We start from the raw sequence: 23,578 nt of genomic DNA, 5'->3' as shown, positions 1-23,578 counted from the left end.
AGAATAAAAACACAAGCAGAATTCAATTCCTGAAAATAATTAGTGGAGATGTGACTGAGCAGGGAATGGGCGGAGTTAGAAATGTCCCACAGCCAGCACTAGAGGGCCTCAGAGACATTTGTATATACAGTCACTGGTTTTACACACGTACACAAACACACTGATTAAAAACTCCTCAAAAGTGGATAAGTTTAAACTTTCATTTTAAGTGATCCAAAACACAGTGATGTGGACAAGAGGCAAAATAAAACATTATATATATAAAACACACATACATACAAACAAACATACACCCCCACAGACATGTGGACGGAGCCTTAAGACTCAGACCGCTCACTAATGATAAATGGTCTGCACTAATACAGCGCTTTTATCCAAAATGCTTTACCCTGGCTCTCATTCACCCATTCACACACACACACACCAACGGTAGCAGAGCTGCCATGCAAGGCGCTAACTTGCCATCAGGAGCAACTTGGGGTTCAGTGTCTTTCCCAAGGACACTTCGGTATGTGGAGTCACATGGGCCAGGAATCGAACCACCAACCCTACGATTAGTGGACAACCCGCTCTACCACCTGAGCCACAGCTGCACTACTACTATTATAGTAAACAAAAATAAGGTGTAGTGACCATAAAGAGCTCATTAAAATCCAACAGTGTGCAGATGTGACATAATCTGACATATTTCAGGCTCCTGAATGTAAATAAGGTCTAATTTTAGCTAAATGTAGCTACAACCTTCAGCGCCCCCTAGTGCTGCTCATAATTTTACACTCTGATAAAAGTTTAGTCACGTAGCTCATGTCCAGGTAGTGTGATATTAACTGAGTCTCATCATCATCAGTACATCATACTTACAAAAAAGCTGTCACCTTTGACCCCTACGAACGACTCTTTACTCAATACCATACAAACACACACACACACACACACACACACACAAGTCGAGTTTCCTCCAGTGTTTTGGTTTATTACTATTTATACAGTGCATGCAGACAGGAGGAGCTGTTCAGGTTTCACACACAGCTCTGTAAACACAAACACACACACACACACACACACACACTACAGTGTTAGAGATGAACCGGACACGCCATGGGATCTGAAATGTTCTCCGACGTCCAGGAAGAGTACCGCAGACTTACACATCTACACACACACACACACACACACACACACACACACACAGAGAGGTTAATAATAATAATAATAATAATAATAATAGTAATAATAAATTTCAGTACTATAAATATTTGCAGGTGATTCAGTGTGTGTGTGTGTGTGTGTGTGTGTGTGTGTGTGTGTGGTGTATGATACCACCTGTGTGTGTGTTTAATCATCATCATCATCATCCTCAGGGACGAAGATGTCGTGCTCCTCCAGCAGAGCAGCGAAGTTTTTACTGATCAGAGTACCGATGTACAGGAAGGGGATCACGACCACAGAGATCCTTAACATGCCAAATGCCGTCTGGGATGAACACACACACACACACTCATTATCATCATCATCATCAGTACCATTCAGATTCAGATATGTGTGATTCTAACTGATGTAGCGTGTGTGTGTGCTACGAACACCTCATTTTAACACACACAGATGGTTTTGATCTGTATTATAAGTGTGTGTAGTCATGGGCGTGTCCACACTTCATTACTAACATGTCTGTAGTGTGTACCTGCACTAGGAACTTCCCTAAAAGCGGTCTTCTCTGTCACACCCTTTAACACCTCGTCTATATATAACTTCTGATAAAGAGATACGAGCGAGCGCTTCCTGCAGTCTCTTTATACTGAAGAACAAACCCTAAACCTCTTTTCACACAGGATATAATGCAATCTTTACCCAGTCCGGGATTAATTACATCACACACCTGCACATGGAGAACTAATCCCACCTGAACAGGGCTGTGCTCTGAGAAGAACAGAGAAGTACACCTGAGAAGAGGTGGTGCTTTACTGATTCTTTACAACTAATAATGACTGCTATTCATGCTTTTCACTGCACGCACGCGCAGTGAATAATAAAGAGATCATTTAGATAACCCTGCACCTATTTTACCCTGAAACTGTATTTCAGTACTAAAAATGGAAGCTCTTAACCCAGTGTCTGTTTGTGGACAACACATCTCCCTCATTCTCTTCCATTTCATTCTCCATTTTTTATACATTTGTCTGATTCTTCCCTTCCGCATTCCTGCCTCACACACACTGCGCATGGCATTCATCAGCAGGACTTAAGTACAGCCGTTATGAGATGCTGCGATCTGATTGGTCCACACGACACCTGCACTGCGCGAAAAGACGTCTGCTAGCCAATCCGAGCGCAGGAGGCGGCAGTTTGCCATAATACAGGTAGGATTTAACAATACCGTTACACTCCATTTTCCGCTACAGCTGTCAAAACAAGACAGGTTCAGCGGCTAATAATGGCGGCTTTGTCCCGCGCTTACCTTCTTGGGTTTGGGCAGAATGGCGCCGCTGGAGGTGCACACAGCGGTCCGGCACTGTGTCCGCCCCGTTCCCGAGCTCTCACACACCGCTGTCCGCGGAAACACACCGATATTACGAGACAGTCTCGCAAACCGACACCACAGCGGAGACGCCATTTTACCTCAGCGCAGAGCTGCGGGTTGCCAGATCGGGAAGATTTACTGTTTAACGGGTTGACAAGCCTTGTTGTGTACACATTATACACATGGAGAAATATGAAAGATGAATATTATTAGTAAATCTAAAACATTTTAAGAGGAAATAAATGTGTTGCTGTTATATATTAAATTCTTCATTTTGTATTTATGTATTGGTTGCCAGGTTTGTGCCTCTGCTTGAGGAGCACATCTTCATCCCTGAGGATGATGATGTTTACGTCCCATATCCCAGGATTTCAGAGACACAGTATAATACTCGTTTAAACTCTATATTCATTCATAATGATGACATCATGTAAGAGATTTACATACATTTGATTACATCTTAAGCAGTATGATTAAGCAATAAGCTATAAGTAAACTGATTAAGCTATAAGCAGTACACTCAGTGATTATCAGCAGCATTCGAATCACTAGAGACTCCTGTCCGTCCCCATGGATCTTTGAATTCATGACACAGCATGGCAGTGGTTTACCTGGTCACATCTGCTTCCTGCTGATTCTTCACTGGAGTTCCACAAGGTGCATTGCTGGGTCCTATTCTGTTCTCCCTCTATACCCGCTCTCTCGGCAAGGTCGTGCCCTCTATAACCGCTCTGTCCTCAAGGTCATATTCTCTATACCCACTCTGTCCCCAAGGTCGTATTCTCTATACCCGCTCTGTCCCCAAGGTCGTATTCTCTATACCCGCTCTCTCGGCAAGGTCGTTTTAAAAATGTTTTAATAATATTGTATATATTTTTTGTTAAATGTATCAAAACTTATTCAAATGAGATGTTTTAAAATGAATCAGTTTGGTTATTCGCGTGCATTCACAAATATCACATGAGCTGAGCTGACAGTCGTTCATTGATGGAGTTATTTGAAATTTATTTACAAGTGAAATGATAATTTGCAAAAACCTGTGAGTGGTAGACAAGTTCAAGTGTCGCACTGATGGATAAAATAAACAACAGATAATTCAGAGAGTCAAAGTAAATGTCACACCAACAATAAGTTTAAAAAAAGAAAATGAATGTTTTGATTCAATTTTAAATGCCCAATGTTAATATTATTAATGTTGAATATTAATAAAATAAAGCAACATATATAGAAATGACTGTTTAATATATAGTATAATTGTTGTGGAGTGAGGGGGTCCTTGTGGATTGTTCAAAATATTCTAGGGTTCTAGAGCTCACAAAATGTTGAGAACCACTGGTCTAGTGTATGAATTTTAGAAAGGTAATATCGTCTCAAATGGAACACATTATTTATTTTTTTTATTAACCGGAAGTATAAGCCGCTTCCTAATCAGTGGCACATGACGTCATACGCTCGTAATGCGACGCCGCTAGCATTAGCAGACACCCAGAGTCACTGACAATGACTTTCTTCAGTTTACTGTTTATGTCAACGTTACCTTTTATTCCCTACATGACCTCAGTCTCATCAGACATCAGACAAAGGCGTAATCATCAAGTGACTGAGGAAGAAAGTGTGCAACCTTCAAGTCCTCTAAGGCAGGGGGGCATTTTATATTAAACACCGCGGAGATCAAACTTTATAAAGCGGAGTTTGTGTAGCAGGGAAGCACGACAGTGCTGCACGAGCACAAACTCATGTTTATATCCAAAATGCTCCACTGTGTGTAAGGGGCAGGGGAAACTGGTGCGAGCTGCTTAAGAGGTTTAGTTTAATTTAAGTTTATTGTCATTACATGCTGTATTTGTGCTTGCAGTTTAAATTCTGTCGTTTATTATAACGGAAGTGACGTTTTAGTAACGAGGCCGCATTGCTCCTCACTCGCAGTGGGAGTGCGAGTAAGATCTGTAATGTCTAATTAAAACACTATGATCAAAAGTAAAACAATATTCCTAAAAGCAGCAAGTAACAGAAACCACACAGTGCAGTGAAAGGGAGTTTTTATTATTAATTAAGGACTGTAGTTTAATTCAGTGCTATATAACTATATATATATATATATATATATATATATATATATATATATAACTATATATATATATATATAACTATATATATATATATATATAACTATATATATATATATATATATATATATATATATATATATATATATATATATATATAAAACTTAAAAAAAAAAAAAAAAAAAGCACAGAATTAAACCACAGTCCTAAATGAATAATATATATTCTGGTGTGTGTGTGTGTGTGTGTGTGTGTATTGGGTTCCTTTCAGTCTTATATAACTGGACAAACAGTTGTGTAAAGTTTTAGTCTGAAGTTTATATTTGTAACACTCAGTTTGTGGATTTTATTTTAAATAAACAAAAAAATGGTACTGAAAGCCCCCCCCCCCATCTGATTAATCGAAGAAATAATCGGCCAACTAAATCGTTAGTTGCTGCCCTAGTCATATCCCCTGAAACCCGCTCTCTTGGCAAGGTTGTATCCTCTATACCAGCTCTTCCTGCAAGGTCATATCTTCTTCACCTGCTCCTTTTGTGAGGTCATATGCTCACATGGGTTTTCATACCACCACTATGTTGATGACACTCAACTCATCCTCTCCACTCCTCCCTCAGTTCCTTCCTCGTCCTGCAGAAATCTCATCATGGATGGCAGCTCATCAGCTGAAATGAAACCCCAGCAAGACTGAGCTGCTGCACATCCCTGGAGATGCATCCCCATGTCAAGATCTTGTGATCTCCCTGGAGAACTCTCAGATCACAACATCTAACACTGCACACAACCTTGAGGTCGTTCTGGACAACCAACTGTCCCTCTTGCCTTCCATGCAGGTTTCTCCTGAACAACATCAGGAGGATAATAATATCCAGAGGCCACTCAGGTCTTGTTCAGTCACTTGTCAACTCAACACAGAACTATCCTCTCTACCGAGAGAATGGCGTAGATTTAATAACAATTGGTGAATCTGTCCAATCTGGCAACACACATCCTGTTGCAGGTTTACACACACCCTTAGACCACAAGAAGATAATTATCATAATTATAGATAATAACACACACACACACAGACACACACACACACACGCAGTTGATCAATGTTTAGTCTTTATTGTACGGCAGTTAACTCTTATCACACTGCAGAAACATCGTGAATAAAAGCATCTGTAACTTTGTGTGTGTGTGTGTGTGTGTTCACGTGCTAGGGGAAGCTTCTCACTACATGTCTGTTTGTTCTGTTAAACAAAAGGCAAATTGTTTGTTGTGCTTGTTTGCAGAAACCAGTTTGAATATTATATTTACATCATGTTCACTCTCTCTCTCACACACACACACTCTCTCTCACTCACACACACACACACACACACACACACACACACACCTCACCTATATATACACATTATTCCTTTAAAAATATCTTACATACAACCCATGCTCACACATTGTGCACTTCTGCAATGGCGACCAGGAAACCAATGATGTCATGGTCAGTGGGCGGGGTCCTGTCACCATGACAACACAAGTTACTTACAGGACTGTCATTTTACATAAAATTGGACAAAAGCAAACAAAGAACATTTGGAAAAATAAAAATCAGTGGTCCAAAGAAGAAACAAGCAATACACTGACCGAGAGCTTAGTGTTCATTAGCATCACATTGCATTAGCAAGCTTTACAAGTCTTTGCTATGGCATACACTGCTCACTAACGCTAACGCTAACACTAACGCTAACGCTAACACTAACGCTAACACTAACGCTAAAAAAGCATCATTTCAGCATGCTGACTGTGGCCATTTGTTTTGTTTTTTTTATTATTTCGAACATGCAGCCGCTCAAAACAAGCGTTGCTAGCTCAGTTCAACACGATTGTATTTACATCGTGCTTTTAACAATAGACATTGTCACAAAGTGCTATGCTAGTGTTAGCATTACCATTAGTAACCTAGCTCTCGTTGAGTACAGTGACAGTTTCATTTTTGATTTAAGATCATATTATTCATTTGGAACGTTATTCCACCTCACTGATTATATCTTCTCTCAGTGGAGGTTAAACATCAACATCATCATCATCATCATCACAAATAAATTAATGTGAATAAATATGTATTGGTGTGAACATCCTGATCCTGATCCGTCTCCTACAGCTTCTCACTGCAACAGAAAAAAGATCACGATGAGCTCATCACACACGTAGCCGTGGGCTTATCAGAACAAACCAAAACCAAGACCAAGACCAAGACCAAATCCCTAACCCTTCCTGGTACAGTTCCACTGTCTGAGATGGGGTGGGGCTCAGGGGAAGGGGCGGGGCTTAGGAATGGCTCGGTATTCCTCACCTGGTGTCTGAAGGACAGGCTTCTGAAGAACTTGTTGATCTGGAAGGCGGTGTGTGTGTGCATGTCGTCACTCAGGCGTATGGTGGTAGCCCTGCTCAGAGACGCTCTCACACTCACACTCTTCACCAGCTGAGTCCCGGGGCCGAGACCCGAGACGGGCCGTGACACCACCACCACGTAGGACACATCCTTCTGCTCGTCATCGTAACTCACTGCAGGGGAGGGGAGAGCGGGGATTAGTGTTTATTACACACACACACACACACACACACACAATTAAAAGTACAGGGGGAATTTCAGCAGGGTTGCCAGGTCTATAATTTTCCTGCAGATTTATAGGAGACTCAGAGGCTAATGTAGCTAAGTAATGGAAGTCTATAGCCACCAGTTTAGCATGGAGCTCTAAATGTGTATGATAACGGACAGTCATGTTCTTCCTCAGCACACAGATTAGCGTGTGTGTGTGTGTGTGTGTGTGTGTTACCTGTAGCTGTGAGTGCTGTGTCAGTAGTACTGGTAAGCTCCTGGAGGATTGTGGGATATGCTGGGTGGAGGAGGAATAGCCTGCGGAGGACTGGCTCAGGTGGGCTCACCTGTCTCACACACACACACACACACACACACACAAACACGTACAAAAATCAGTCTCCAAAACATTCACACACATAAAAACATTCGCAGTGTGTTACTCCTCTCAGACGCTGTTACCTTGGTAACGTTCTTCGATGCAGGAAGTGGATCTCCTGCCCAAAACAGGAGTACTGACAGGCCGGACGTGGTCAGAATAGTAGAACCTTCCAGAACAAGGCGGGGACAAACAAACTCCACCTCCCACAGGCTCCGCCCCTGAGCTCCATCAATGATCTGGACCTGAGAGAGAGTAATAAGGCTTAATATTATTATTATTGTTAATAACAACAACAACAACAACAACATTATTATTATTATTATTATTATTATTATTAGTGTGTGTGTTACCTTTCGGACGCCATTAGCAGATTGCTGGATGACCAGATCAGGAACTCCATCATCATTAAAATGACCAATAGCAGGACGACTACACACACACACACACACACAAAATCAATAAAAAAAAATGCAGATTAGCAATATATCTTAATGCTAGCTGTGTGTGCATAACATTAAATAGCTAGCATACGGCATTCTTAGCTACACCTAGCGATCTATGTTTAGGTTAATCGCTGTGCACTCTTTAAGTGCTAGTGCCAGTCTTGTTCTGAACATTAGCAGTAGCTAGTAGCTAGAGTAAAACAGGAGTTAAGCAGTGAGCTAAATGTTAGCTAACTGTAAGCTAACTGCTTATCTACATTAGCTATGCTAATGTCAAGTATGTGTAAATGATGGCTGAGTTGCACAAATGTGTGTTGTTTAGAGATGTAGAGCAAGTACAACTCCTGTGAGGGTAAACCACACACACACACACACTATTACACACACTCACACACACCTGTGTATGGAGGAGGAGTTAACGGTCCAGGTGGTGTGTATGTCTCTTTCTCGGATGAAGGAGATCCGACTGTTCACACACACCAACACCCAGTCACTGCGGCTAGAGTTACAGCTCGACTCAGCATCCAGGTTATTGTGGTTATTACACACTCCGGCCACCAGGGGGAGAAAATACTCAACCTGATCAACCCCACTGTACACACACACACACACACACACACACACACACACACAGATTAATAATGAAAGTGTAAGGTTATTTCATTACAATAGAGTTACATTGTAAAGTCTCACAGGTAGACTATCACACAGGTGTGTGTGTGTGTTACACACCTGTAGATGTGGATGAGTGTAGACGAGTTGTTCTTCCTCTGCTTCTCCCACACGGGGTCCTTCACACCGAGACTCGAGGGAACGGTCGTCCAGCCCGTCGCTTGTTTATAAACGTCTCCCAGAGACACCGCCTCCACCATGCCTGCATATAACACCAGGCTAGCACGTTAGTGCTGAAATCACACTCCGCTAATGCTAACACTGCATGGAGACCTAACTTAGCATAGCCATCTAACATGCTTATCTGATCAATTAGCTAAACTGGTCATACCAGGGGTATAACTGAAGGGGTTATAGTGACACTAACCTGAGTGGATCATACCAACACGTACTCGACAGAATGGGTTACACCAATGCGTACTGAACTTAATGGGTCATACCATGTACTGAATGGATTTTACCAATAACTACAGAACAGAATGGGTTGTGTACTGAACAAACCTGTGAGATCTTGTTCAGATTCTCTTCAGTACTTACTAATAAGATCCTTTCAGTATATACTGGTGTTGCCTGTTTTATTTCAGTACACAGTGGTACAGCCCATTCTGTTCAGTAGTTATTTGTAAGATACATATTGAACTGAACGTAATGTACTGATTCATCAATAAGTACTGAACAGAATGGGCTGTACCAATGTGTACTGAAATTAATAGATCATACAAATACATACTGAGTGGATCCTAGGCAAAAGTACTTAACAGAATGGTGCATAGCAATGTGTTATAAACTTTACTGGTCCTCTCAGTACACACTGAATGGTGCATAGCAATATGTACTAAATGGGATGTATTACTAGGTACTGGATGGATTGTACCAAAACCCTCTGAACAGAATGGGTTGTACAACTGTGTACTTATTAATGTGTACTGAAATGAATGGCTTGTCCCAATACGTACTGAATGGCTTGTCCCACTACGTACTGAATGGCTTGTCCCAGTACGTACAGAATGGCTTGTCCCACTACGTACTGAATGGCTTGTCCCAGTACTTACTGAATGGCTTGTCCCAGTACGTACTGGATGGCTTGTCCCAGTACGTACTGAATGGCTTGTCCCAGTACGTACTGGATGGCTTGTCCCACTGTGTACTGAATGGCTTGTCCCACTACGTACTGACTGGCTTGTCCCACTACGTACTGACTGGCTTGTCCCAGTATATACTGAATGGCTTGTCCCAGTATATACTGAATGGCTTGTCCCACTATGTACTGAATGGCTTGTCCCAGTATTTACTGAATGACTTGTCCCAGCATGTACTAAATGGCTTGTCCCAGTACGTACTGAATGGCTTGTCCCACTACGTACTGACTGGCTTGTCCCACGACGTACTGAATGGCTTGTTCCAGTACGTACTGAACGGCTTGTCCCAGTACGTACTGAATGGCTTGTCCCACTATGTACTGAATGGCTTGTCCCACTACGTACTGACTGGCTTGTCCCACGACGTACTGAATGGCTTGTTCCAGTACGTACTGAACGGCTTGTCCCACTACGTACTGAATGGCTTGTCCCACTATGTACGGAATGGCTTGTCCCACTACGTACTGAATGGCTTGTCCCACTACGTACTGAATGGCTTGTCCTAGTACGTACAGAAGTGAACAGTTTGTGAATGTGTGTTAACTCTTACTACACAGTGAACAGCCCTCTTACCCAAACCAAACAGGATGTAGTATGCTCCCACTGCCGTCTCATGCAGCAAGGGACCAATCAGCTTTCCCTGTGGAGTGAGGTTAAAGTTCACCGGCTGGCCAATCACAGAGCCCGTCAACCCTGAGTGCAGGACTAGAGAGGGATCTAATTCCTGGAGTACAGAAGTAAACAAAGCGAGATATCATTAAGAGCTTAAGAGCTTGAGAGAGAGAGAGAGAGAGAGAGAGAGAGAGAGAGAGAGTGTGTGTTTGTGTGTGTGTTTGTGTGCACACCTCATCTGCAGGTAGAGTAGCAATCAGCAGATCTGGAACAGAATCTCCCTGCAAATCAGGAACACCCACAGCCTGTGACTCCCCCTCTCTTGCTGGCACCTCCCACAACTTCTTACCTGAACCAATCAGGTATAAATACATTAAATCAATCATTATAACCACTCTCCAGGTACACTGTCTGGCCAAAAGTCGCTGTTTCTATTTAAATAAGCAAATACTTAAGAGCCTATCCCATGGGCATGGAAAAGAATTATTGCCCTGCATCAAGTAAAGAAAACAATGGAGCAATGGAAAAAGGTCATGTGGTCTGATGAGTCCAGACTGACCCTATTCCAAAGCGATGGGTGTGTCAGGGTGAGAAGGGAGGCATGACGCGAAAGTGCCTACCGTACAAGCCTGTGGAGGAGGTGTTATGGTCTGGGGTTGCTTCAGTTGGTCAGGTCGAGGCTCTGCAACATTATGCAGCAATAAAATGAATTCAGATGAGCACCTGCATGTACTGAATGACCAGGTTATCCCATCAATGGATTTCTTTCTTCCCTGACAGCACAGGCATATTCCAGGATGACAACGCCAAGATTCATCAGGCTGAACTTGTGAAAGAGTGGGTCAGGGAGCATGAGGAATCATTTTCACACATGAACTGGCCACTAAAGTCCTGACCTTAACCCCATTGAAAGTCTTTGGGATGTGATGGAGAAGACTTTACGGAGTGCTTCAACTCTCAAAAATGAATGCAACTCCGGATGTAAATAAAAGTTGTCACGTTGTACAAGGTTGCCGAAACAAGGCCATGTCGAACGCGTGCTGTAATCAAACCTGTGTGACTGTTTTTTGGCCAGGCAGTGTATATCTCACTCCCTCAGCTGTATTAAAGCGTTACCTGTAGGTGTATTAACACTGCTGAAGTGTGTTAATATCTCACCTGTGGATGCGTTTACACTGGTCAGGTATGTGGAGGTGATGAGTAGGCAGGTGTTGGGAGCTGAACACTGCACAGAGGAGAGCGGCTCCTTCAGAGAGCGAGTCCAGATCACTGAGCCGTTCGCTCCGTGCATAGCTACTACACTGTACTCTAGAGAGAGAGAGAGAGAGAGAGAGAGAGAGATAGAGAGAGAGAGAGAGAGAGATAGTGAGTGAGAAAGAGAGAGAGAGAGAGATAGAGAGAGAGATAGTGAGTGAGAGAGAAAGAGAGATAGAGAGAGAGAGAGAGAGAGAGAGAGAGACATAGTGAGTGAGAGAGAAAGAGAGAGAGAGAGAGAGAGAGAGAGAGAGAGAGAAAGAGATATGGATTAGTTAATTACACGTTGCAGTGAGTAAATGACTGGTTCAGGTCACACAAACACATAATAATAAAGCAATGTGCATTATTCTGACTTTTAACACTTAGTTACAGACAGACTACAGACAGTATGTGTGTGTGTGTGTGTGTGTGTTACCCTTGCTGTTTCCTAGGAAACTGATCTGCTGGCTGCTGTTGTTGATCCTCATGACTGCGATTAATAAGTCCTCCACTCCGTCCCCATCTACATCCCATAATGCCATGGGAGGTGATGTCACACCTGGAGGAGTGGAACATGTCTAAATTTGGGCAGGTTGTGATAGAATGGACTATACAGGGTATGAAGAAAGCGCTGTGTTCAGTCTGTAACTGGAGTGAAGTGTGTTAGATCAGAGATCAGCCGGATCTCTGTGTGGATTTCAGGAATACGGTTTACCCAGAAGGCATTGCAGCATGTTCTTTCCCACAGTTTAAGGATGTTATAAATGTAGGACGCAGTGAGAGACTCGTTATAACGTTATAAATGATTAACGGTGCAACAGTGAGGAGGTCTGAACTCTAAGCAATACATTTTATAAATCTAAAAGTCAGAACGTTGTTTTAAATAAAGACTGTTTAATGTTATTAGAAAAATGAAAGTGTCCCATCTTACCACCTGCGTGTCCCACTTCCGTCTCCCACTCCTGTCTGTGTGAGCCTCCTCGCTGGCACGGCACCAGGAAGGCGAACAGAAGGACGAACATTGCAGCGCAAATCAGCGGCACCACAAACGCCGCTGTACGCACCGCCGCCCTGACCTTCACCTTCTGCCCCGCCCCCTCGCTGACCAACCCCACCCCCTCATCAGTTGACTCTCCAGCTTCGCCCCGCCTGTCCTTCCCACCGCCATGTCTCCATGCGTCCTCCTCATCCTCCTCGTGTAGCTCCGCCTCTTCCTGTCCCAGCCTGAGTGTGGCGGCGTGTGAGTGTGAGGCGAGGCCGTTACGTGGGTAATTCAGCACGAGGTCGTCCTCCTCGCTGTCATCCTCACTGTCCACCTGGGTCAGGGGGTCATACTCGCCCAGCTCCGAGCCCTTCTTCCCTACACACACACACAATCATAACTATACATCCGTTTCCTTATGAAGTACAGCACTATCCTATACTATATAAATCATATAGTATCTTGAAATAGTTAAATATTAGGTCCAAATAACAAGATACTTAGTAAAACTAATGGCATATAACTTCTGCCATTTTTGTTCACAATTTGTGGTTCAGGGATTCTGTATAATAGTGATGGTTAAAATAAATAAATAAAGAAACACACACACACACACACTGTCAACAAATGAATTTTTAAACCTGTGTGTACTTAACATTAACACACCACGCTGTTGTTGTGTTTTGGAACAAGATAAGCAGGAATAGTTCACGTTTCTGACAGACTGGCCTGTGTATGCTTTCTATACGGGACAGCAAACACACATCATACATACACAGAATATTTTATACAGAATGTGTAAAGTCACAGTGAGAGTGGAAACGAGACAGAACATTAACATTTACCTCAGAAGTGTTGATAAATTCATAAGAAAAGCCTCAGAACAAGTGATACAACTCTGTAATTAGACTTAAACAACCGCTAACACAACTTTAATGGGTTTTTTCGATAGTGTTTCAGGGGATGGGGCAATATTTATGTTATGCAGATTAAGTGATTCATAGTGAACACAATGTGTGTAAAGGTTTTCATTAAAACTGACAAAAACAGTGAGATATTTCCTCAGAATATATAAGCACAACAACAGTGCTATGGTAGCGGGAGGGGGAGGGGAGGGGAGGGGAGGGGAGGGGGGGTAAAATAATGATGCAAAATGTAAATACGGTATAATTTTATTTCTTCTGAGTGTTTTATTAGTAATTTACCAACACATCTGAGGTAAATGTTGACATTCTGAACAATTCTGTGTAATTTATGTTACCACTGTGTCTTTATATTGTTAGATAGAAGACTTAAAATCAAGGGGAAATGTAGTTAGATTTTATATCATAACTTTGTCTTGTTTTTATACACATACGTGTATAATAAATAATTATTTAAAAAAAGTAGTTATGCAACCATAGCAAAAAGGTGCAAAGGCAGCCTTCTGTGATGCCTCCATCGTGACTGTGAATTTACATTGCTCGGATACGAGGTGAAAGTTAGCTAAATCATTCATCTCAGTGATAATATTCGACGTCCATGTTTCCCAGTTGCCTAGTAACAGTGTCCATTTGAATGGTGAGTGTACTGATTGTCCAAAACACAAATTCCCGACCCCATCTGAACGCACTAAATGAGTTATGTTAAACTCTGCTCTGTAGCGACGTCTCAGCGTTCTTCTACACCCTGAAAACAAGCCTGAAGCATCTTCACACACTTGAAGGAGATGTTGTGTACACACCGCATCAGTGTGATGGCCAAACAAACCACTGTGCAGATTTACTGGTCTAACAGGCTGCGTCTTAAACATCACACACATCTGGTGTTTGATAAAAAGGTTCTCAGATTCATTCTCAGACTAGATTAGCAAAGTGAGCTGACTATACTAGCTGTACACACTTACCAGAGGCACAACCATCTCTGCAACTTCTGACCAAGCTTTATTTTTCTTCATAATGTCTCTATACACATTTAATCAACTCAACTCAACTTTATTTCTAGAGCACTTTCAAAAACCGCAATGGGTACCAAAGTGCTGCACATGGAGTTACGAAAATGATCACATACATGCAGACAAGTATACAACAAACATTTAAAACAGACAAAGACAGAATAAAATAAATTCACGCAGTACAATTTAAAATACATTACTTAAAAGCTAGAGAAAATAAATAAGTTTTTAAGGCCCCCTGAAAAGACACTAGTGAAAGTCTAGGTGCCGCCACCGCAAAAGCTCTATCACCTTGAGATTTAAGACGAGAGTGAGGAACCAACAGACACAGCTGATCTCCAGAGTCAAGAGACCTTGAAGTCTTATTAAGTCTGAGATATACTCTGGTGCTAGACCATGAAGAGCCTTAAATACATATAGCAACACTTTACACTGGATTCTGTATGGAATCGGCAACCAATGTATTGAAATCAATACTGGGGTAATATCGTCTCTCTTCCTGGTGCCAGTTAAAAGCCTAGCAGCTGAATTTTGGACCAGCTGCAGGTGAGAGAGAGAGAGAGACAGAGAGAGAGAGAGAGAGAGAGAGCGAGGCTGGACTCACACCCAGATACAAAGCGTTACAGTAGTCCAAACGAGAAGACACAAAAGCATGCACAACCTTCTCCAAATCATCAAAAGAGAGAATGGACTTCAACTTTGCTATAGATCTAAGATGGAAAAAAACTATTTTTAACAGCATTTATTTGAAAGATCAAACCTGAGCTCATTCGAAACGATCGACTGGATTTGATGTAACAATTAAATATAATTTATTAAAAATACTTGATTTAAATTTGTAGTAATTCTTGTGTATTTATAGCCAAAACAATGCAGCCACTGATGATAACAGAGCACACACACACACACACACACACACACACACACACACACACACACAGTTTTATATTGTGTATAACTGTAGCATTGTGCACGTTTTTCTGATTTCATACTCTTTCATCAGCCGTGAAAACACAGCGTTCTTTTCTTTTTCTTTTCTCTGATAAAGGACAAGCTGAGGTAATTCAGCAGAAATAAAGCTCTGGGTGATGTCACAGTAAATTATATCATTACGCTTTCACTAATTCTCTCATTCGTCTTGTTAAATACCTTGTTTTATTTACAGAAATGTTTAAAGTTCTAATATATTGTTCTCTAAATACTGTGTATTACATTATAATAAACGTACTGTGACGTGACATTCATCGATATTTAGATGTAGAATAAAAACTTTAGAAAACAATTGGATGTATATTTAGATTTAAACACATACAGAGCGCTATATGAGAGGACGTGACGATGGATCACGTCATACTGTTACGTTTTTATTAGTTTGTTTCTATTATTTCGTCACATGTCCACTGCTGAGTCTTTGTTAGGAAAAACTAAACACTGTGTTTGGTGATCATGTATTTTAGTATTGGTACGTGATATACTGTGATATTTATATGTAAGCAGATTTATAAATATAAATATGAATATAGACGTTATACCTGGGTGATATGAGCATAAATTACATTATCATTACATCATGGTCCCGGAGGAACTTTAATAAAATTAATTTAATTAAGTTCAGTTTATAAAAACCAAACAATAACCCAAAATATCCTCGCTGCTGTAATCCTGGGAGAAGCTTTGTTCATCCCAGGAACAAATTAGTTTATCCCTGGACGAGGTTAGTTTATCCCGGGACGAGGTTAGTTTATCCCGGGATGAAGGGATGAGATTAGTTTATCCAGGGATGATGTTAGTTTATCCCGGGATGAAGGGATGAGATTAGTGTATCCAGGGATGATGTTAGTTTATCCCGGGATGAAGGGATGAGATTAGTTTATCCCAGGACGAGGTTAGTTTATCCCGGGATGAAGGGACGAGATTAGTTTATCCCAGGATGAAGGGACGAGGTTAGTTTATCCCGGGATGAAGGGACGAGGTTAGTTTATCCCGGGATGAAGGGGTGAGATTAGTTTATCCTGGGACGAGGTTAGTTTATCCCAGGACGAGGTTAGTTTATCCCAGGATGAGATTAGTTTAACCAGGGATGAAGGGACGAGGTTAGTTTATCCCGGGATGAAGGGACGACGTTAGTTTATCCCGGGATGAAGGGGTGAGATTAGTTTATCCCGGGACGAGGTTAGTTTATCCCAGGACGAGGTTAGTTTATCCCAGGATGAGATTAGTTTAACCAGGGATGAAGGGATGAGATTAGTTTATCCCAGGATGAAGGGACGAGGTTAGTTTATCCCGGGATGAAGGGACGACGTTAGTTTATCCCGGGATGAAGGGGTGAGATTAGTTTATCCCGGGACGAGGTTAGTTTATCCCAGGATGAGATTAGTTTAACCAGGGATGAAGGGATGAGGTTAGTTTATCCCGGGATGAATGAATGAATGGAGATGATCTGAAGCCCGGATGGAGGAATGACCGTCTTTCCTGTCTCGCGCTGTTAACATAGTGCGTCACCCAAATCCACATCAACACCAGAACTACAGAGCGCGCGACTTCACTTCATTTCAAAACCAAACACAAAATTAGTAATGTAAATAAAACTGAAGTGTGTGAGAATAGCGATATACCGTTTCTCTCTCTCACACACACGCACACACACGCACACGCACACACGCACACACACACGCACGCACACACTCCTGCTGTTCATACACACTGCACAATGCGGTGTTGTTAGCATGTTAGTTATCATGCTGCAGTCTCTTACCTGGCAGTTTGAGCGCGCGCGACAGAGCCGTGGCCATCACTAATGATAACGGCAGTAATAACGACAATAACGGTTCCGCACGCGCTGCACGTCCGTGTGGCCGCTGTGTGGGATCAGGGACAGACCGAAGCCCTGAGGGGCGGGGTTACAATGCACTCTGGGAAATGTAGTGTCTAGGATTACCATTAAACCAATTATTTGTTGGAAATTATAAAAATTATTATAATATTAAACCAAAATTAGTGGGCTAATCTGTAATTTGCATTCTATTCTTCATACACTCATTGTAGTGGGTTAATGTATAACATCACATTTTATTAGGGTGGTAGTAAACTATTCTGTAGTTACAATGTTTATAACTTCAGTGGCTAAAACTTATTTATAAAAAACTAACATTCAACAGTAAACTTACTGGATCTTACAATTCCCTGGATCTATACAATTAAAACTACACATTCTGTCTTTAACTGAGATTTGGGAGAATCAGGATAGATCCTTGCTCTGCGAAACATCTGGTGAAGTAAGCAAGTCACCTCAGCAGACAGACCTGTACCCATACAAAAATTACTCTCAGAAGTAAACACGAGAACAACATCAGTACTGTGAGAACGGGAAGTCCATCCGTCCATCCATCATCTACCACTTACTCCTTTTCAGGGTCATGGGGAACCTGGAGCCTATCCCAGGGAGCACTGGGCACAAGGCGAGGTACACCCTGGACAGGGTGCCAGTCCATGGCAGGGCTGAGAACAGGAAGTTATCATATCAAATGCTAGCCGTAATTTACATTTAGAGTGAAACTTCATTTATATTACATGTAGAAAACCTGGTTTGAAAACCTGGTATAAAATGTCTGTGCTGATATTGATCGGGGTTCACCTTGACTCTGATGAACCCGAAGCGCTTCACGTACTTTGTCACTGCCATGCTGCAATAAAGTTGTTTTTATTTTTTAAATCTTCAACATCCTCATCACAGTTTTTTTTACATTTATTTTACTGCTCAGTTGTACAGCACTTTCAGCTACCACGTGTATAAAAGTGATCTATAAACAAAGCTTATTACAATGACAATAATAATTAAAATAATATAAGCATGAAAATAGCTCTAAGCTACAGGAAAGCAATGATTGGTGGACTGATAATCAACCCAAAACAAACAGTACACTAAAAACAACATAAACAAAAAGAATAAACAAAAAATAATAATAAGACCTGATCTAGGAGAGGACTGTTGCCTTAATGCCAACAACATTTTCTAATTTATCAAGAATAGTGTGATCTATAGTATCAAAAGCTGCACTAAGGTCGAGTAACACAAGCAGCGAGACACAACCCTGATCAGAGGTCAGTAGAAGGTCATTTACTACTTTAACTAACGCTGTCTCTGTGCTATGATGAGGTCTAAATCCTGACTGATACATTTCATGAATGTTATTCCTATGTAAGTACGAGCAGAGCTGCTGTGTACAACCTTTTCTAAAATGAATGGGAGATTTGATATTGGTCTATAGCTGGACAGTTGAGAGGGGTCGAGGTCAGGTTTTTTAATCAGGGGTTTAATAACTGCTAATAAGGGAAGAATTGATTATATTTAGAAGGGGTGGGATTATTTCTGGAATAATCTGTTTAAAGAAACATGTAGGTACAGGATCGAGTATGCAAGTTGATGAATTTGATGAAGAAATTAATTAAGTTAGTTGGGTCTCTCTAAGAAGAGTAAAACAATCTAATCATTCGCTGAAATTGTTATATTATTATCTACAGGGTTAGTTATAATACTGTCTGGTTTTAATTCAATAATCTGAATTTTTAATCTGAAATAATTCATAAATCTTCGCTGTTATTTAATGACTGTGATCGACTGCTTCTTTCTGTAGTGGTTTCATTCCTAGTTAATTTTGCTACTGTGTTGAATAGGAATCTAGAATTGTTTTTGTTGTCTCCTATTAAGGTGGAGAAATAGATTTTTCTAGCATCGCTAAGAGATTTTCTATAGTTCAGTAGACTCTCCTTCCATGCTGTTTGGAATATCACCAGTTTGGTTTGATGCCATTTACGTTCTAATTTCCGAGTGGTCTGTTTTAAGGTACGCGTTTGATCGTTATAACAGGGTGCTAGCTTTTTCTTTCTAATTATTTTTCTTTTAAGAGGCGCTATCTTATCTAGTGTGTAGCGGAGCGTTGACTCTAAACATTCAGTCACCTGATCGAGTTCTTTGGGATCAGACGGTGATCCAATCATAGCTGATGGCTCTGGAAGGTTAATGATAAAACTGTGCAGTATGTACTGAACGTGAATGTACATTTGACACGATAGCATAGCAAGCTGCATTGATTATGATCAATACGCAATTTAAAGGAGAAGAAATGATGATCTGAGATAGCGTTAGACTGTGGAAATGTGACTATATTTTCTATATTTAATCCGTATGTTAGTATCAGATCAAGAGTGTGTGCACCATTATGAGTGGGTCCTATTACATTCTGATTGAATATTAGTGGGTTAATATTGGCTAATCTGGATTTACAATTTTTATTAGGCTAATTTGAGATTAATCTGTATCAGCTCATTTTATTAAACCAATATTAGTGGGCTAATCTGTAATTACAATTCTTCATTGTAGTGAGTGAATGCATAACATCACATTTTATTAGGGTGGTAGTAAACTAACCTGTAATAACACATGTGAATGTGAGTAAAATAGTCTGTAATTACAATGTTTATAATTTCAGTGGCTGAAGCTTGTTTATAAAAAACTAACATTCAACAGTAAACTTACTGGATCTTACAATCCCCTGGATCTATACAATTAAAACTACACATTCTGTCTTTAACTGAGATTTGGGAGAATCAGGATAGATCCTTGCTCTGCGAAACATCTTGCAAAGTAAGCAAATCACCTCAGCAGACAGACCTGTACCCATACAAAAATTACTCACAGAAGTGAACCGGAGAACACGGGCATCACCCCACATTGTTATTTTCCTTACTCATCAGTTTAAGGCATGAGGATAAGTTGGAGATCATATCAGCCCACAGTGGAGTCACGGCACCAAGAACACGGTATAGATCCTCCCACTCACAATAACCCCGCCTTCATATGCCTATTCACAGTGAGTTGAAGGGAGAGGGTGTGGCCCAGGTGTTGAACTCTCCAGAGTGTTTTATTCATCTTATACCACAGCAATTTGACAACCATTACATTTTTTTTACAACTAAAGAACGACATATCATACTTTTTTTTAAATCCGTTTATAGTTATATTTACGATTGTGGAATGTTCCTGTTCTCACTTACGTTATAGCAGCTATAAACAGTCGTTCCTGTTCACTCTTCTGTCCTGAAGATAAAAAAGTTAAAGTTACAGCTTTACCTCTGACTGTTACAAAGCGCTGACACTGGAGACTCCTTCCATACACGTTACATAAACATCTCAAGTCCCTGTGAATGAGCTGTCAGAGCTGCTGCTATGGAAAATTAATCAACAATCACAATCTAGAACTCAGCAGCGCCGTCTTGTGTTGAATTAAAACAGCGCTTCTGGTGCGATTTCTAGATTTGACCAGTAGATAGCGCTGAAGCCATTTTACAGGAATTTCACTGAACTGCTTAAAACAATTCCCTTTTCTCCCACTTAAAAATTATTTATTTAATTTATTTATTTTTTTTACAGCAGGTGTTATCACTCTGCTCCTTATATTCACCTCCTAACTTGTATTATGAGCACGTTATTTGTGACGTAATCACCTTTTGAGAATAATCATCAATAAGGAGGATGCGGTTCAGCATCTAGTACAGGGTTTGTTTTTTTTTAAACAGGTTCTAAGTGGAACAAGCTATTTGCTTGTTTATCTTGATGTAGTCATGTATTAAGAGCAGTATTTTTTATTCTATTTTTATTCTGTACTTGTATACTTTTTTAATCTCTTTACACGTGTTTCTGTGCTTATATTTTCACTTCATATTTTCTTCCTTGTGCATTCTATTACATTTTACTGCCACGTGTATAAAAGTGCTCTATAAACAAATCATCATAATTAAGATAATAATAATAATAATAATGTTAAATACAAACATAAAAATAGTTCTAAGCTAAAGGAAAGCAATGATTGGTAATCTATTTGAAAATGCAAAACAAACAATAGGAACAATAACAGAGCAAGCTTCAATAACAACACACTAGTTTAAATCTGTTGTTTATACACATTATAAGGGTTATCGGGGCAGATCCCGGTTCCGCGAGGCATCTCGAGAAGTAACCGAGTCACCTCAGCAGACAGACCTGTACCCGTTCAAAAATTCTTCTCGCGAGTAAGCACGAGGACGCGGGCGTCACCCCGCATCGTTATTTTCCTTACTCATCAGTTTAAGGCATAACCAACTTCCGGGTTAGTGACGTGGGTGGCCATGATCACCAAACTGCACGCTGAGGGTGAGCTCACACACTCACTGTTTACACACTCTCTCATCATAACATCTACACCTTCACCCTCTAAAACACACCACATACAGTCTAATACAACACACACGCGCATAACTTTACTCAAACTCTACCCAGATAGCTTTAAAAGTGTTCCGGTTGCGGTGCATTATGGGTTGAACGTGACGTCGTAGCATTACCGCGTTCTGATTGGCCGCTGCCTTACTCCCGTTTAATTCAAGTTTTAAACATTTTTCTTATCTCGATTTCACCATGTAAACAAACATTAGTCTGGTATGATAACTTCTAATACAGATTTGGTTTATTAATCCAATGTCCAGGGTGTAAAATAAAGAAATATCATTTATTAAAGTGTCCTAAAAGTTTTACTGGCAGCAGTTAAATAGGATAAATAAAGAAAAAAGGTCACACTGGCGAACTGAGTAGACATTTCAGCTAAATATAGTAACTTTTATACATATAAACTTACCGAGTACAATAAGTAATTTAATGTTGTACTACAGTTTTTGATTTAACGGTGATTAAAAAACTGTTTAAAAGAAAGAAAACAAAAAGTTTGACAATGTTCTTTTTCTTCGTGGTTGTTGTTTTCCTTCTTCTTGGCGTTTGAAAAGTTAAAGTGTTCTAGCGCCACCTGCAGGACTAGAGGGGGAGCAGCAACAAATTTCCTAAAATACCTCAAGAAAAGGGGGGTGCACGGTGGTTTAGTGGTTAGCACGTTCGCCTCACACCTCCAGGGTCGGGGTTTGAGTCCTGCCGGGGCCATGTGTGTGCGGAGTTCGCATGTTCTCCCCGTGCTGCGGGGGTCTCCTCCGGGTACTCCGGTTTCCTCCGCTTTCCTCCGCCTTCCTCCGCCAGTCCAAAGACATGCATGGTAGGCCGATTGGCGTGCCTAAAGTGTCTGTAGTGTATGAATGGGTGTGTGAGTGTGTATGTGATGGATTGGCACCCTGTCCAGGGTGTACCCCACTTTGTGCCCCATGCTCCCTGGGATAGGCTCCAGGTTTCCTGTGACCCTGAAGAAGGAGTAAGTGGTAGAAGATGGATAGATGGATGGACCTCAAGAAAAGGCCTGTAGTAGCTCATAAATACCCTGATATTGTATTTGTTAAGCCCCAAACACATTAGCTGTTCCTCAGAAGTTTCTCCAGTGTGATATTTTCAGTGTTCATTTTTCTTTGACATTTTACTCTTTGGCTGACACTCTTATGAGACATGTTAAGGGTCTTGGTGGTGCTGGGATGTAAACTTTCATAAAGTCCTAAAACCACTGAGCCACTGAGATCTCTTGCAAGGTTGTCAGTAATTTTTGCTCCCCTTGACAAGTTAATGCTTTGCTCCTTTCACCCCTTTACACTGCACATTCATTCATTCTCTCTCTCACGCTCTCTCTCTCTCTCTCTGGTTGGTTGCTTCTCTACTTTAGAGAAACATTCATTTAAAGAATTTCAGAGGATGTGATCTGAATCCAAATATCCTGAGTTCCTGATCAATCTTTACATCAAATGTCCCAATCATCACAGTCACAAGGAAAAGTTCTGGCCTCACTGTCACACTTACATCAGGAAGAAATAGAAATTTTAATAAAGGGTAAAGAGACTGCTCAAAATTTTATTATAAGCTCCTTCTCCCTCTAATTAACCATTTTATTCTGTATCTGTATTATGTTTTTACATTTTGATTTATGTTTTGACTTCAGTTTGTACATGCTGATCATCTGCACCCATATTTACCTCACAATTTATTCTCTATTATATTTTTGATGTTGCAGTGACCCTGTATGCGATGCGATGTTTTCCTTTTATCACATCCT

General features: G+C 40.9%; 2 protein-coding genes and 2 non-coding genes across 4 annotated transcripts; all 4 read right to left on the bottom strand.

Annotated features, from left to right (window-relative positions):
• Positions 1 to 549: 549 nt before the first annotated feature.
• Positions 550 to 2,636, bottom strand: smdt1b (single-pass membrane protein with aspartate-rich tail 1b). Its single transcript, XM_053638477.1, has 3 exons — positions 2,456 to 2,636; positions 1,324 to 1,473; positions 550 to 1,152 (listed from the first exon to the last, which is right to left on the bottom strand). The coding sequence occupies exons 1-2, from the start codon at positions 2,609 to 2,611 to the stop codon at positions 1,336 to 1,338; spliced, it is 294 nt and encodes a 97-aa protein (XP_053494452.1). The 5' UTR covers positions 2,612 to 2,636; the 3' UTR covers positions 550 to 1,152; positions 1,324 to 1,335.
• Positions 2,637 to 5,673: 3,037 nt separating this feature from the next.
• Positions 5,674 to 17,533, bottom strand: fam234b (family with sequence similarity 234 member B). Its single transcript, XM_053638440.1, has 13 exons — positions 17,323 to 17,533; positions 12,584 to 13,012; positions 12,089 to 12,211; positions 11,575 to 11,724; positions 10,650 to 10,765; positions 10,378 to 10,528; positions 8,726 to 8,867; positions 8,391 to 8,585; positions 7,901 to 7,979; positions 7,631 to 7,792; positions 7,407 to 7,515; positions 6,923 to 7,134; positions 5,674 to 6,737 (listed from the first exon to the last, which is right to left on the bottom strand). The coding sequence occupies exons 1-13, from the start codon at positions 17,357 to 17,359 to the stop codon at positions 6,735 to 6,737; spliced, it is 1,908 nt and encodes a 635-aa protein (XP_053494415.1). The 5' UTR covers positions 17,360 to 17,533; the 3' UTR covers positions 5,674 to 6,734.
• Positions 17,534 to 20,176: 2,643 nt separating this feature from the next.
• Positions 20,177 to 20,331, bottom strand: LOC128616379 (U12 minor spliceosomal RNA). The gene has a single exon (XR_008387429.1). It is a non-coding gene; the product is annotated as a U12 minor spliceosomal RNA (small nuclear RNA).
• A 1,213-nt stretch (positions 20,332 to 21,544) lies between these two features.
• Positions 21,545 to 21,699, bottom strand: LOC128616378 (U12 minor spliceosomal RNA). Its single transcript, XR_008387428.1, has one exon. It is a non-coding gene; the product is annotated as a U12 minor spliceosomal RNA (small nuclear RNA).
• Positions 21,700 to 23,578: the final 1,879 nt, after the last annotated feature.

This window comes from Ictalurus furcatus, chromosome 12, assembly GCF_023375685.1.
Source record: "Ictalurus furcatus strain D&B chromosome 12, Billie_1.0, whole genome shotgun sequence".
NCBI classification, from domain to species: domain Eukaryota; kingdom Metazoa; phylum Chordata; class Actinopteri; order Siluriformes; family Ictaluridae; genus Ictalurus; species Ictalurus furcatus.
Note: the sequence above shows the minus strand (reverse complement) of the source record. Positions and strands in the feature narration are given on the sequence as shown.

What these genes read in the sequence shown, in the direction of transcription:
- fam234b (XM_053638440.1), bottom strand. Translation starts at nt 17,359, where the DNA reads ATGGCCACGGCTCTGTCGCGCGCGCTCAAACTGCCAG. An exon ending in GCGCGCGCTCAAACTGCCAG is followed by an intron (nt 13,013 to 17,322) that starts GTAAGAGACTGC and finishes GTGTGTGTGTAG; the next exon opens with GGAAGAAGGGCTCGGAGCTG. An exon ending in GGAAGTGGGACACGCAGGTG is followed by an intron (nt 12,212 to 12,583) that starts GTAAGATGGGAC and finishes CCACTCCTCCAG; the next exon opens with GTGTGACATCACCTCCCATG.
- smdt1b (XM_053638477.1), bottom strand. Translation starts at nt 2,611, where the DNA reads ATGGCGTCTCCGCTGTGGTGTCGGTTTGCGAGACTGTCTCGTAATATC. An exon ending in TTCTGCCCAAACCCAAGAAG is followed by an intron (nt 1,474 to 2,455) that starts GTAAGCGCGGGA and finishes TGTTCATCCCAG; the next exon opens with ACGGCATTTGGCATGTTAAG.